Source organism: Falco biarmicus, chromosome 10, assembly GCF_023638135.1.
Source record: "Falco biarmicus isolate bFalBia1 chromosome 10, bFalBia1.pri, whole genome shotgun sequence".
In the NCBI taxonomy this organism is placed as follows: domain Eukaryota; kingdom Metazoa; phylum Chordata; class Aves; order Falconiformes; family Falconidae; genus Falco; species Falco biarmicus.
The window spans coordinates 21696031-21712560 of record NC_079297.1 but is presented as its reverse complement, the minus strand read 5'-3'; the positions used below and the strand labels follow the sequence as shown (position 1 = coordinate 21712560).

The window sequence follows — 16530 nt, the reverse complement described above, 5'->3', positions numbered from 1 at the left end:
TGTACGCTGTTGTATTTCCTCAAATACCAGCTCAGGTGTTGACGGCTCTGTATATCATTAACTTCAATTTGCAGCAGGAATCCAGAATTTCACAAAACTCATGTAGAAAGAACAATGCAGAATGTTTTATCACAAACAGCTTTTAGCTCAGAAAAGTTTTGTATTAATACTGCTGCACTCTATTAAATCATTAATTACAAAAATCAAACAACCTACCTATCAACAATTTAAGTAATGCAAATAAATTACAGATTGTCAATTATCGTGAGGTGACAGTACATCAGCAAATGATCTGGTTTCGTTTACTCAAATACATACAACTGTGTGTCACGTGAAGGACCTCTTGCAATATAGCTGTTGACAGTTGTTTGTTTCTAAAAAAGATCCATGGGAAGGGAGCTACCGCCCCAGCCTGTTCCCAGGCACAGCGTACCCTCTCTGCCCTGGCCAACATGCATACTTATGTCCCAAGGGCTGAGGGTCACAGCTCCACCTGCTCCCAATGGATTTATTCTGGTGGCTGGAGGGGCACCACCACATATATGCCCTCTCCTTTGCACCTGGATACTGAGTAACATCTCTTACTGAAATTCACCTGCATAATTGCTTAGGACAAGTACAATAGTGCTGTTTAAATATATTTCATAATCCTACATAAAAAGCAAAATAAAGTTATCTGGGTATGTATTACCTTCACAGACTAATTAAAATAACCACTATCACACAGTTACAGTATATAAGCAATGGCTGGAAATCGAAGATCTATGACAAGACACTTCAACAAAAAGTTTATTTCTCTGGGCCATATAACGCTTCATAAAAGCTACGATCTGTTTCAGATACTCAAGAGTGAAGAGTTTAGTACTACATATCCTGTAAAAAGCAGCAAAGACCTAGGTACCAGAAGAAACCACCATACAAACAGCATCTCACATCATTCTTACATCTCGCATTCTTACATCACAAACCTGACAGAGAAATTTAAAACATTCTTGTTTAATATTAAGTGTCAGTGTACTGTTTTCAAGCAGTGCAGCAGACAGTGGAGTTTCAGTTGAGAAAGCAAAGCAACAATGCACAACTCTGAAACCACGAATAAGCTTGCAGACATGAGCAGATACTCTTGTTATTGACCTAAGCTTTAAACTCAGGTGACTGTGACCGTAGTCTTCCAAAATGGCAGCAAAAAGTTGTCTTTGTCACCAGCATTGAGAAAAAATAATTAATTTCCCAGAAAATAGAAAAAAAAATGAATGTTTACTTCCACCTGTCCTTCCATCAACCTTCTTTCTTTAGTAAAGGCTCAGATAACATTAGCCCTGTATTAAAACCAGAAGTGATCCCTGACAGACTCCACACAAAATTTAGTCCGAGCACAATTTTGGCTCATGGTACCAAGCTCAACACCAGCAGAGTCTCAGGGAAACTAATGAACTCTACGGCACCTACTCCGGCCTCACCAGGGACACCGCTTCAGACACGGCACGTGCCTGACGCACAGGCGGAGGAAGCTACAGACTGTCATCCGTGATTTCCCATTTCCCCCCATTTATGCAAAACAGCAAGAAGCTGTATGTTTGTAAAGTATTGCATAAAAGGTATATTCATGTAATAATTTTGCATAAATAATAGACATGGCAAACAGAGTTATTTTTCTAGACTTCGGTGCAGCTGTAAACACCTAAGTGAAAGATACAGCAATCGCCACGTACGTATGTGCACCGACCCCGGCCCCTTAACACATCTGCTGTTTCATGTATTTAGTCCACATGGGAGGCAGAACCATAGGTATTTTAGATGTGATAATTCAGTTTAACAGCAAAATAAATGATCAAATAGAAACTAATTCTGTTTTTACAGTTAAGCTCACATCTTCCAGTTTTTCCATTAAAATAACTTTTTCTCTATTGCTTTGTATTGAACCTTATACTGTTTCAGGGACAAATGATGTCTAAGTTCTTGCATCACTGAAAAGGGCAAAGAAATAGGTTGGGGACCGCAAAGATGATCCCCTTACAGAAAGGACAGACTGCCATCAGCAATGTCTCTGAAGGTACCACATACCACCTAACGGGCAGACAGTACGTATGCACTGCCTTATCTCCCACCTCTGCATGCAGGAGAGTTTTAGAAGCCCTTCCCTCCAGAAACGAAACAAGTATCTGTTTGGTGACACTTTATGATGCCTTATGGCAGGGAGATGTATATATTGGCCTTTCCCAATCCAGTCGAGCTCTGTTTATCATGCTATTTTCTGTGTAGGATGAGGGCAGGAGTGGAAGGGTGGCTTGTGGTTTTATTTAGACTGCAAGCTCTGCAACGCAGAAACCTATGATCCGACCATGCCTGTCTCACAATACACAATACACAACAATACACACAATACAAAAAACAATACACAAGCGGTAAGCGTCACAGCGTAACCACAGTCTGGATCTCTGGAAGAAAAATAGAGGCAGTAAAATGAATCTCATCTAGGAGCAACAGTCGTTATTTAAGTGAATAAGAAGGACATCTAAGTACAAGCAACATGGCAGATCACCTCTGTAGTTAATCATTCTTGTCTACATGACAGCACTAGTTCACATGTGATCAACGGAAACCCAGGAAGCTTAGAGAAAATGCTTTAAATGTTCGTAAACTCAGTATTTGGCCAAGTGCCCCCCCCCCCCCCCCCCCCCCCCCCCAGCCAAGCTGAGAGAGCTAAGCCGGTGTCTGGCACAGCTCCAGGTAACATCTTCCCCCCACAGCTAACCTTCAGCTGTGAAGAAAGGTACCACGGGTTAGGGCTGAAAGAGACCCTTTTGTTACTGCAGTAACATTAAAACAGATTGAATTTCTAAATAAATACTGCCAGCAAGACACAAACTCCCCGAGCAAAGCAGGGGGAAGGCATACCAGAAAAGCTCCCTTTACTACATTGCTCAGAGCAACCTCGGAGTAGGATTACTTGGAAATATATGGCTATATTTAACCACTGGGATATGACTCCAAAAATCCCACGCTAGGATTTTGCAAAGGAAAAACATGCTTGTGATGCTTTTGATCTTTCCAGTAGAGCTGCTCCCCTGAATTAGCAGCACATGTCCAGGCAGCAGAGTCCTCCTCAGCTTTGGGGAATGGACCAGGCTTCAGCCCCAGCAACCCAGAGGGAGCCGGAGCAACAGCCTTCCAGATTTATTGCACCTAGCTATGGCACGTTTAGACAACACAGGGCATATAAAAATACTCAAAATGCTTAGGGGAGCAGATTAAAATGGATGCCTGCTCTTGAAGAGCAGAGACAGAATAATTTTTCTGTGAGAAAAATACAAGCAACTAAGAATTTATCTATTTTTCAAATACAGCAGCCATTTTTAGTCATTGGTACAAAACACATCAGCTCACCCACTTAGTGAATATTAACACAAACACAGTTAGTTGCTCAGCTCGTATTATTCCTACCAGTCAACTCACTAATGTGTAACCAACTGTACCCTTTAAGTATGGGCCGTATCACAGCAGCACTCACATTTATTTCAATTCATTAAAGTGTTCTTTGAGAAAAAGGACACAAATATGTATAGGACGTGCCATACACACAAACAATGAAGATTTCAACATCTAATGCTTTTTTCACCGATAAGATTCACAGAGCAGGGGCTGGAGCTGGCAAGGGTCACACGGAGGAGGGAAGCGAACACCTGGCTCCAACAACGGAAATAAAACTCCCTGCGCTGCTCCCTTCCAAACCAGGGTCCCTACCAGGTTGGGGAATTTTCATACCAACTGTTCTTTGACTTTGGGTGTCACAAACATTACAGAACAGCTCATTTTCAGAATACAAAAAATCAGCTGAATACTAAAAGAATAGTCAAATTGCCATCACTAGAGTAAGGTTTCCTTGCAAATCAAGTCATCACATCAAAAACACAGCCTTCACCTCAATCTCAAAGTCCTTGGGGACAAATGCAAGCTCTGCCCCATGCTACAGTACGAGATTCTTTGTTTGCAAAACAAACAGTAGTAGAAAGACTGAGCAGCATTATTTTACTAGGACAGCTTGATAGCCACATCAGAAAGAGATGATTCTTTAAAAACTTCTGGTCAACACACAAAACCCCCCAATCTCCTTTTTGTTATTTGATAACACAGATACTTATGTACACAAAGAAATCATCCTTAAAAATAATGACACGCAGCCAGAAACCTACATGCAAACCACAGTTATTTCCTCCTCTATTTATAGGAGGGAACTGTGGTGTCGGTTCAGCCTACATGCTTTTCTGTTGCTCTGAATTCTTGTCTTGGGTGTCCCACAACTTCCCCAGGCTTAGCATGGAAAGATGAAAGAGTCTGGTGTATCCACCTACAGATTCCCCCATCCCCTTCCCTCCAGCACTGACAGCTTTGCTGCCACCCTACTCCTTCACACTTCAGTAACAAGGGTAACATACCATCACTTCTCAGACTTTCACACTTAACACTCCAGCTCTTCTATAGCATCACAATCTATGATGATTTTTTTCATTTTATTTTGAACCTTGGAAAAAATAAATTTGTTTTCTCATTAGCCTCTTCTCATACTTCTTTCTCATATATATAGGGACATGTCCTATCTCTTTCCAAGGTCACATTCAGTATTTCTTACCTTTACATTCAAGGGGCAAAATCCCCTCTACCTCTTCTATAAGACACTTTGCTGCTACTTCTTTTATTGCCTCTTCCAGTCCCATCTTCAGTTACGCTTCAATAGTTGCTCATGTCTGCCAACATACCCCTTCACTGGCAAGTATAAGCCCTCTCTTCTTTATTTTCATGTCCACATTTTCAAAATTATTTTTCTTTACTTGTCTCTCTCCCCCCAGTCACTTCTAGTCTAGCTGATATGGAGCTTCTCTTTCCTTCACTTCCAGGGGCTCTCTACTTTAACGCTCTGATCTTTCAAACACCTTCTTCTTCGCCTTTTTTTTTTTTAATATAATCTAAATTTTACCATTATCTCATCTGTTATGACATCTCATCTGCTATGATCACATCATAGGTGGTGACAACCTCCCTCTCTCTCCCTCCTTGCCATGCTATACAAAAAGGCTATATTAATATAGAAGGTAATAAAACGCTAAGCTATCACACTGTGCTAAAACGTCACTGGGAAACGTCCTTCAGAACCTGTGAGCATTTTACACAACATATTTCCTCACAGACAGAACACAGCCCCTACAAAGCAGAATTTGTATAGGCTGCCATTACAGTCAGACTTGATATATAACGTATAGCCTATAACAATGCACTTAAGTACTCTATTTTTTGTTTACTGTGTCATTTTACTAATATAAGTGATGTGAACCCTTTTACAATAGGTCACGTTCAGCACTTGTAAAGGCACCCACATCAGTAAGAATAATCTACAAGGGCAGGTATTAAACAATACCTTCTATATAGTCCAGAGTAGAGCTCAACATTCAGCATCCTGCAGAATATCACCCCCAAAACAAAAGGCAAATTGAAAAAAAGAAAAAAAAAATATCTCTTTTCTATAACCAAACAAAAAATTAGCAGAGATAGCCCTACTCGAGTTTATTGACCTCGGGCTTTTTTTTTTTTTTTTTTTTTTAAGAAGCATGTAGGAGAGGAAATTGGTCTTATGTTACTCTCTTTTGCCCAGTTATAAAGAACTACGCCAATATTATCTGGGCCTTCATCCTAAAAACTGAAATGCAGTTGTGGTGATGGTCTCCAAACGTTCCTGGTCCCAGAGCCTGTGCTCCGTAACACTACATCCTCTATTTAACCACAGGATTTTCTGCATGCCAGCTGGAATTAATCATCACAATTACAGGCTTTTGTTTAGAGGAGTATCTACAGAATAAAAATAGAGAGATTTGGAAAAGAAACTCCTGAAACGGGTCTTACGCAGAGAACAAGATATAGAATAGTCTATAATAAATTATATGAAAGCCAGCCAACTCTTATCTGGAGCAGAGGAAGACAGGGATCCTCCCCACAGCAGAGAAACCCAGACAAGATGACGATGGCCGATAGGTTCTCACCTAACTGATTTTTCATAAAGCCAGCGGGGGTCCTTGTCATGCCATTTCTGGCACTGGGACTAGGTCGATAAGCACTGATGGTCCCAAATGGTTCTGCAGTACTGAACTTGATTTGACAAGGCTTATTAGCGCTGGCTTTGAGCCTGACAGACCCAAGCTGTCCCTAACGCTCAATTTGGGCAAATTTGTATGATGCTTTCCAACACTGTAGCAATGGGAACAACAATGCAAAGCAACCCAATCTGGCTCTGGGTTGAGCTCACTAGGGTTTGGCAGGCTTTACTGGCCTAGGCCTGCGCCACATGGAAGCATGTATAGTTGCTTTCACACCCCCTTCAATGGGCTTGGAGGATACCAATTTGCTGCAGCTTTCTAAGCTGATACATCTGGCTGGACATGAGCTGGCTCTTCACAATTCAGCTCACGCGTGTGTCTGCCCATGGCATCCTGAGCCTACAAAGGAGAAAACTGCCCACAGGGGAAAAGATGATAGTAGGAGGCTTCTGTTATATTTCTATTTCATAAGCAAAATTAAATCTTCATTTATACTGTCTTTTTGTGTTGGTTTTGGTTTGGTTCCCCCCCCCCCCCCCAACCCTCTTCATTTGCGGTGCCCACCTTACAGACAAAACAATACAGATATGGATACCTGTACCTGAAAGATTAATTTGAAAAAATAAGACTAGACATCACCTGATTGAGTGTTTGAACTGACTGGATAGCCTCTGCTGCCTTTCTGAACCAGAAGTACCAGACACAAACACCAGCTCCCACCCGCTTAATATAGCTCACAAGCATTCTCCAGAGGAAAGTGCATTGAAATGCAAGGGATGAAGGCTGCTGTATCTAAATAAAGACTGTAACACGCACATTCTTCCTAGAACACAAAAGATCTGCAAAAGGGTTGTCTCCTTAAACACTGCAAGCAATTGCATGATCACCGCCTCTATGAAGATACTTACGTTTTTGCCATAGTATCTTTACTGTAAGATGATAAAGAGCTCTAAGCACATGCACTTAATAAATGCAAGCCATAAGCGTAATCCTGGCTTTTCTCATGTGAGGAAAACCACTTGGTGTCCCTAGCTATGACTGATGCACTAGGTCTCATGAGCAGGGGACACAGTGCTGCTCAGTCCACCCTCCCAAATGAGTGGCTGGAATAACATCAGAGGAGACAGCGCAGAGCAAACACTTCTTTCCAGCACTGTTCACAACTCCTGACCCAGCACATGCCCCCTGCATACCTCTGCCTATAAACAGATCTGACTTCTAGAAGCAAGCTACAACGTGCACCTGACTGTCCAACAGAACTGCGCTTGTTCCTTCATTGAGAATAATGACTTCAAGTGACTTAGTTACAATGTCCTGGAATTTGTTATAGACTCCAGTCCTGAAATTCGGTTCTTATGATACTATAATTTAACGTTCCACAAGTGTAATTGTCAAAATTTCCTCAATTATTTATACTCTAGACAGCTGCTGTGGGTACAGCAAGAATAGCAACCAATTGCTTCAAAGTAGTATGAAGTAGCAATGGCAAATCTTTTAGATGGCTTTATTTTTACAGAGTGCTTGCTCTGTGGGTTTAAGCAAGATTGGTAACTTCCAAAAACCAACAAAAACCCAAAACAGAACAACAGGATGCAGTGCAGTTTCTGATGTAAGATAGCAAACTCTCATCCAACCTTTAATCTTTCATTTAATTATGGGAGTGGTGGTGCACAGGTTGCCATTGTGGAGGCAGGGGCAGCTGGGAACAGAGTCATAAAAATGACAAACATTAAAACAACTTAACGTATCCCAAAGCGAGCATTTGCAATGCAAAGGAGAGATTTAAGAGTTTATATTCTAAAACGAGTTTTTTCTCAAGATACAGAAGGAAATAACCTTTTAAAGTATCATAGAATTTAAATGCTCCTCTCCTAAGATGCATTTGAATAATCAGTTTCTTATTATTTATGTTCTTAGTAAAGTTCTGCCTATAATTTTAGCTTCAGCAACACTCATACCAGATGTACTCTTGAGATACTATATGCCTTTAATTTTACATTCATTTTTAAATTTAAAACTTTTTTTAAATATTATATACAAGCAAGATATAAACCAGCTTTTTTTGCAAATTAAACCTTACCAGTTAAACCCAAGTTGCATACATAAACCGTCTTGAGGTTTACAATTTCAGATTTTTTCAGTTAGTGCATTTTGCTCATTTATTTTCTTTTCAAAGGCTATAGGAACTCTCAATCCAACTTCAAATTAAATATGTAATTCTGTATTTTTAATACTGCTGTCTATATAAAAGAACAAGATTTTATTTTTATACATTCCTGTTTAACTATGTGTTATTTCAGAAATATAAAAGTACCAATGTAAGAATAATATTGTTTAAGTATGTGATAAATTATAAGGCCTAATTCAACTACTGGGAAGTACAACAGGGCAAGAACTGTAATATTAATGTTCTTCAGATTATACCTTTGTTCTCACTACTGTGAAAAACTAATTAAAAATTGTTACTAGATGTCTCAGACATCGAAGTCACATACTCTCACTCAGTTCTCAACCACCTACACACAACCAACAGAAGACTTTACTACTTACCATCTGAGACCTATTTTTTGGGCAGCCATTTATGTCCTCAATCTTTTCATTTGCTGAAAAGAAGAAAAAAAAAGAAAGAGGAAATTAAGCAAAAAACTATACTGAAGTTGTTAATTTCAGTAATTTTCACAGCACTTGCTGCTAGCTAAATAAAGGGGTTTCAGATTGTAGTTGTCCAGTCAAAGTGAATATGTGAAACACTGAGACCCATCAATAAAAAAAAAAAAAAAAAAAGCAGCTGGAGTTTTCTGGTGTGTCATGCCTCTAGAGACAGCTGGGGGCAGAAAACAACTGCTCCGACATCATCTTACACAGTGACGGATAACGCCTTTAAACTACAAAAAAGATATAAACACTGGAAGCTGCAGCAATGCTGGGTAGAAAAGCAAATGCTACGCAAGTGCACGTCAGTGGAGTTGCTCGTACAGTGAATACAAGTTTTTAATCTAGATGGGAAATTCTTTATCAATAAGTCCATTTTTTTTTGTTTGTTTGTTTTAAATCACAAACCACAAGACTACTTTACAAGCATCTTGCCGTTGGCTTACATGCAACCCTACTTGCAGAAAAAGATACCGCTTCAATCTTTAAAGTCCCAAGTTGCTGCGGTAGTTAAATGTCTGCCTTAGCGCCTTTGCTCTGTTTCATGTTTCAGTCTTGGACCCCGAGGTGTGCTAGTGCTAGGCTCAAAAACCAGTTATAATCAAAGTTCAGGTTCCCACAGTTTTTCACTGTAATAGAGGTATGCGTCCACATCCCATCTGATAAACCAAAATGATTCACCTCCCATTGATTCTTATATTTAAAACTGTATTTTTACCAGTCTCACATACTCCCAACATCAGTCAGAATTCCCATCTCATTTCATGTCTGTCCTCGTTTATGAGTGTCAAATTTGGCATACTATTCCAACAACAGTCATAAAAATTACAAAGAAGTAAGATAACTTCCCTCTTGCCTGGTATGCCCCTTTGTACACACAGAAGTATCACAGTACACCTTTATACACCAGGAATGCACTTAAGAACTGATGTTAATTTGAAAAAGATTGCAGCTAAATCCACCGTACTGTTCCCAGAGTGGCCTATCAGCCTCTACACACAGAGAGCACCAAGTTCTTCCAGGAACGTCATCTCAGATTTGGTCATACTGAAACAAAAATAATTTATTTAAATCCCATTTACAAATCCTATGCTTTTAATATTTATCATCTCTCAGTTTAGTATCATCCAATATCTTTATCAACTATATTTATAGTAATTTAAAAAACTGATAGCTATATCCCTACAAATTTGCACCATTCATAATTACTACTTGAAAGAACTAGTGAACTTCTGAGCTTTCTGTTGTTCGGGGGACACAAACAGAGATATCTCTAACAACCCAAGTCATTTTGTTTACCTTCCTTCAAAAAGAGCAGGTTTTTCCCTAGTCCTCCAGAACTTCCAAAACATTACATGATGCCTTTAAAACCAGTGCTAGCAAACCATAATTTTTATAATAGTATTACCCGGCTCTTTTACGCTTTTGCACACTAACTACCTAGACTCACCTACCTGAAACTGCCTTAACTGTTAGTGACTTGTTTCCAAAATTCTGCTGCAATACAGTGTTTGACTTTTTCTGAGTTGTTTTGGTTTTGGGGGGGTTTGGGTTGGTTTTTTTTACTATGCAAATGTAAAATCAAAATATTTACTCAACACTGATATTTTGTGGGTATTGCTACAGGCTTGGAGTACAAGCTTGGTTCTACAGCTGTACACTAAAGGTTAATCCTATAAACCCTCTAAACTAACTAATACAGCCTTCTGTAACAGGGGAAAATAAACGGTGAATGAAGATGTAAGCCACCTTAAATTTTTCTGTCAGGAGAAATTTACATCCAACACACCAGCTGTTTGGGATGTTACCTCTTTATCCTCTTGCTTTTTTACACTGCGGTTATATTACCATTCTCACCTAGAAATCATTCCTTTTGCCCTTGTGCCTTTTTATCAACTTACAAGATTTCATCAGCTATCCTTGTACTCTTCTGATCAACTGATTTGCAGCTTATTTCATTACTATCAGTCTTCTGCATTTTCTGGGCTCCACCTTTTTGTTGTTGTTTTTAGACAGTTGTTTTTACTTCCTCTCCAAAGCTAGGTCAAAGCAAGGCAACCTTCCCTCCCACCTGTGAACCTGGAGGGTTTTTTTCCCCCCAGATGATGATTCTTCATCAGTTTCCAGTGACTCATCACTTCCTTTCATGCTGTTGACCTTCTCTATCACAGGTGATTTAGGATGCAGATGACCAGAAATAGTTGGTGGGAATCAGAGAAGTAACAAGAACTGGAGTTTCTGCTCCATCAGGTGCTGTTTCTGCTTACTCCTGGGCAAACAAAAAAAATCACCTTTCCATGGGTAAGTTTATGCCCTACCTTTTCACCTTCTAATCCACTGTCAACTCACCTATGGCCCTTAGTTAGTCCTTTCACTAGATTAATGCAATTATCAACCCCTCCCTGCTGGTGCAAGAGCAATGAAGAGCAGGTGGAATAAAAAGCAACCAGAAGGGCTGGCAGTGGGGCTGAACTGTAACTCACACCTCTCCATTAAGCCCAGGAGGGCAAGACTTCGGCAGTTCAGCCTAGGCTGGGAAGATGGATCCAAGTGGCCCCCAGGCATATTTGTCACTTTGCAGGAATCTCCTAATTCACCAGGCAATTGTTTTGATGCTCCCATTCCTTGGCCATAAGCTGGACCCTATCTTCCACCCTTCCACCTAGCTCCAGGCAACAGTGCTTCCAGCAGGCAGGAGGTCGGCTGCCCATCTTGCGGAGATGATTGGCAAGAGCCAGCAGTGAATGAGGCAAGGATGCGGTGTGCCCATAGGCAGCATGATGGTCCAGCTCCCAGCACAAGTCACTGAACATAGGGGATCTTGGGAATGTGTCCCATCTCACAGCTGCACAAGCACGGATTTCTGCCTGAGGTAAACAGCAGCTCACAGCTACCGGTTCTATTTGCCACATAGGAATACTGCATCATTTAGCATAAACTGGAAGTCACTGGCAATCATAAAAGCTCTCACGGCTTTCTCAGCCTTAAGCAAGATGTAAATACACAACCAAAGAAATGTGAAATGCTGGAGATTTTCCCTAAACTGACAGCGAGTCCACACAAATTCCATCGTCACTTTTTTTTTTTCCCTTCACTGTGAATACAGTGAATTTCGTTCAAATGCTTTAAAGAGTTTGCAAACTTTTCCCATTTGTACAGACTGAGGGGTGTACTAAGGAGACAGAAGAAACCAGCTGTGCTGTTCAATGAAAGCAGCAACAAATGACATTGAGCTTTCTTTAGCTGGATCTGAACCAAGGATTGGAAAATGGTACTTAAAAAGAATATTTGGGTTTATTTATTTTGACAGGATGTATATTATGAAACTGCAAGGCAAATTATATGAAAACACAAATGAAAAGGAACCTTTAGCACAAAAAGTTGCACAGAATACTTTAAAACTACTGGCCCATCAGCCATCAGTGTCCTGTTTATATAGGTACAGCTACGCATTCCTGGTGGGAAAAATCTTCAGCAAACGACATTCCGTCGAGTGCATGAAAAATTATAATCAGAACAAATCAAAAGCATTTCATTAAGCATTATACCAAATAAAATTGGCTATGGATGGATGGTTTAACCATCCAAAAGAGTAAGTCCATGCTCTTCATAATAATGAATTAAGCCTTCTGTTACAACCTTAGCAGCTGTTCTGCATTACTCTGTACTTTAGGCATACCCTTGGAAAAGGGATGACTTTTCTTGAACATATGAATGAATACTGTTCAATAAAATTCCTACATTTGCGTAGGAACTTTCACCTGCAGCTTTTAACTGTACAGCCACTCAAATATTAGTAAAATGAACCTCTGGGTAATGTCCCACTCAAAATATGGTAAGAGTTATCACTAGAGAGTACTGCTAGGCTTGATCCCAAGGTTCTGGTTTGAAACATAAGCCTGTAGCCTTTCCCTGCAAACGTAGTAACACAATTTTCATGAAAGCAGACAAAAGCTATGTATAAAGCCACAGCTTTTGTATCTGATCTGACTTCGGTTTTATCTAGTCAATTAAAATATTCCATAAAATATCCTAAGCATCAGCAGGAAAACTCCTATTGGACTGGGTTGAAGTTTAGTAAGTTTTATTTTAGCATCGATTCTAAGTCTTGAAAATTGAACGTTCTTACAGGGAACAACAAACAATTTGATATACAACCAATTTCAGGACATGCACAGACCCAATGTATCTGCATTCCTGAATTTAAATATGGCTACTACTATGTTTATATGGCATTAGTACAGCATATTACTTATGTATTCTTTTATAGACTCATAAATTTTGAACTGAAATAAACAAGAATACTATTAATGCATTTCAATAGACTTGCAAATAGAAAAAAAACCTGTCATCATATAATGCTTCCATATCATCATTAGCAGTTTTAAAGCCTGAAGATTATTTCCTATGAAGTCGAGTGCAGTGATACTCAGTTTCATGTCTTTTTAGAATTGCTCCTTGTTTGGATCCTAAGGTAAAAGAACTACCTATAGTTATTAATAATATTAAAATATTTAACTATTTCACTTAAGAAACGTAAGCAGAAAGGACTGCAAGCACCGTCTCTGTATAATCATTAACTCCTAGCGAGTCTTCATTAAAAAATAATAAACACATTCATTCTTTTTCCAGCTTTGGATATTAAATAGTATTTCAAGATTCAACAGCTGTGATTTAAATCTCAGATGGTGAACACAAGAAAAACTGTGTCACTAATAATAAAACCTGAATCAATTTTGATGACTTTGGATAACCTCCAGATACTCCAGGCACACGACAAAAAGGAGGAAGGATCTTCATGGCTGCTTTTCCACATAGCACACCACAACATAAAAAAGAAAAACCCCTCCTGCGCTGCATATGGAAGCTTTCTCAGTATGCAGTCTTGTTTGTTAGGAAAAAAGCTTGTATTCTGTAGGCTACAGTTACAGCTGCTTCTAGGTGTGAAAGTTACCGCCATCTTTGTGACAATGAGATGCAGCATGCCTAAGGCCATGCACAGCAGATACAAATTACTTTCTTCACTGTTAATTTGGAGGATTAAGCTGAGAATGTTTAAATATGAACTTCCTTTCACCTGGAAAACATTCTCAGAAAATTAAATCCTTTACCTTTTACTTCAACTCTTGAAAGCTAACAGACCTAATCTTAAATATTAGCCAAAAGGCAGCTCTAAGAATGGCTGAAAAGAAATGCAAAGGTGAGCCAAAGCAAAATAGAGGAAGCAATATTATTTCTGTGTATTTTAGAGGGAGTGACGTCAATTTTGTAAGAGTTTTCACAAGTCTATACTCAAACAGCTACATTGAAATATTTGATAGAACTGGGTTCACATTTTGATGGTGGTATTCTTACATGCACATTCTCACGCAAAACTTTTCTACAACAGTGTTAATGCAGGGCAGCTAGATGTTATTAGGTGTTGATTCCTTTTGTGCACTTTTCCTAGGTTTACAAAATTTTTCCCAATTAAAGGAAACAGCTATAAGATGAAGCATTGTTCATGGTGAATACCTGTCAACACACAATCAATTCACAGCCTGTTTTTATACATCTGTAGCTGCACGGCAGGTCTCCAGAATACTAGTGAGATATAACATTGCTCTACAACACAAACAAAATCTTTTTTGATGTATTCCAGTGTGCTAGCAGAGTCATTGGAATGATGCCTCACAATTTCATCTGAGGATGAGGAGTGCTTGCAGATTTGTACCTTAAATCAAGGAACTAGCATCTCAAACACATATAAATATGCATGCACTGATGTCTTGTTACTTCACTGCCGTCTTCTTAATTTGCATCTCAAATCTGTCAGTTCGCTTCTAATAATAGTTGTCCTAATTCTCATTAGCAGGCTTTCCGATTCCATCAATCTCCATTGGCTCATGCATGTGTTTTGTGGCATCCCAAGTACCAGATGGATGAGCCTCTGAAGGAACTAATGAAGGATCCAGGCCGAAGGGAAGAGGGACAGTATGTGGCTTTACATGGGACTAATGGAGAAAATGGTTCAGAACCTTCATTATCTACAAACGGCGCAAACTGAGAGAACTACAGGCTTTGTAGAACCCTGCCTATATTTCAGATTTGTCCTAATGACAAATTATTTTCCTCATTTGAAAACTCATTATGAAAGGTATTTTTTTCTGCCACACAAAAATTATACTCCTCCTCCTTTCCTGGCTGCTTATATGGATTTTCTAAATCCAGCTGGAGACAGGAGGTTGAACACAGCAGGTCAGTATCACTGTGAATTATGTTCAGACCAAACCCCCAAAGGTATCAGAAATAGACACAGTGAATCCCAGCAGGAAAAAAAAATAAAAATCCCTCATCAGTTGCTTTTTTGACATCCAGCTGTGCGGAGCAATATTGCTATGTCAGGAGATCTTTTCAGCAACATCAAATATTTTTCCAATATGCTTTAAAACAAGGCTTTAGTTAATTAATTAGTGAAGTCCCTAAAGGAAAATAAACTACATAATTCCATGCAGTTTGATGGATTTCCCCTCCTGTGTTTATACAGGAGATAAAAGACAGTGAGTTTCTAAGGGAGTTGGTGGATACCCGGTACAAAACCAGAAAGTCACTCACCTACAACCTGGATTATTTCAGCTAATAAGACTCCATCAGTCACATCTTGCTGCAGATCCTTTATCAATCTCTTGTGACCAGATTTTGCCAGATAGTGATTAGCCCAATCCGTATAAATCTGTTAGGACAAAGATACACAAAAATAAACTGTTAGTCATAACATCAACCTTAAAAATGTGACTTCTTTGTTTCTCTCAGTATCCGGGAGGCTGATTTAAGATCACTGCTTTTTTGCTCTTTGAAACAAGTCAACAATATTAAAATTCAAGGCATTGTGCAGATCAAGTATTCAGCTTACAATAGCATGGCTTTTCCTATTCAGAAATCTGACATCAAAGCTTGCAGAAGATGATAGTAAACTCCTGAACATGATACAGCTTGACTGGATCACTGGGTGGACAGCTAAATATTCTACGGCACTAACAAGTGTGTGGATGAGATTTCATTCTCCACTCAACTATTTTTTTGCACTTCTCCCCCCTTTGACATTTCTTTTTTATATTTGCTATTGAGAAATTTTAAAGATTCTTTTCCAAGAACCACTTCTGGTAGATATTAGCCATATAGTAATTTCATTTTCAGGAAACTCCTTTGTTATATTAATCAACAAGCCTTTTAAAGGTCTTAAAAATCTACTGATTTAATGAATCCCATTCACAGGTTAAACAGGTCTATTAAGTTGATTTTAATCTCTCACGCAAACTTCTAACCATTGGGATTTATTTTAAAACTATTATCTGAAAACTAAGCCAACGAAGCAGTCAAAATCCCTCTTGAATTTGCCTTAAGTATTGCTCACTACATGCTAGCACAACTTATCAAAGATCACCAGGAAACTTGTAAAACCTTTTTACGCTATGTTATCAAAACGAAGGAAAAAATACTTGATTAGGAATTTCTGCTTATGAATTAAGTAGTATTTCTTGTTCTTCATATAGAACAAAATCTATGGGAAGTTTTTTTATATGATCTATATATATTCCAAAAAATAAAGTAAAACCAACTAAATATCAGGATTTTACCTTCTACATACACAGAAATATATTAAGGTTCATCCCTGCTCTTAAGAGTGTCTAGCATATTAGAAATACACTCATCCCAACTCAGTCTGTTAGTAAGCAGCAGTAGATTCAACGCGTTTTCTAGAGCATAACACATGCCAATCCTCCGCCCCTATAAACCACCATGTACTGGCTTG

At 39.1% G+C, this 16530-nt stretch overlaps 1 protein-coding gene across 7 annotated transcripts in view; it reads right to left on the bottom strand.

Annotated features, from left to right (window-relative positions):
- Positions 1-16530, bottom strand: part of NAV2 (neuron navigator 2) — a 410478-nt gene that overhangs the window by 147656 nt on the left and 246292 nt on the right. For all 7 annotated transcript variants that reach the window (XM_056353345.1, XM_056353346.1, XM_056353339.1 and 4 more), the window contains exons 2-3: positions 15333-15450; positions 8637-8689 (exon numbers count right to left, since the gene is read on the bottom strand). In XM_056353345.1, coding sequence (XP_056209320.1) covers positions 8637-8689; positions 15333-15450 — 171 coding nt within the window. The remainder of the gene's footprint in view (positions 1-8636; positions 8690-15332; positions 15451-16530) is intronic.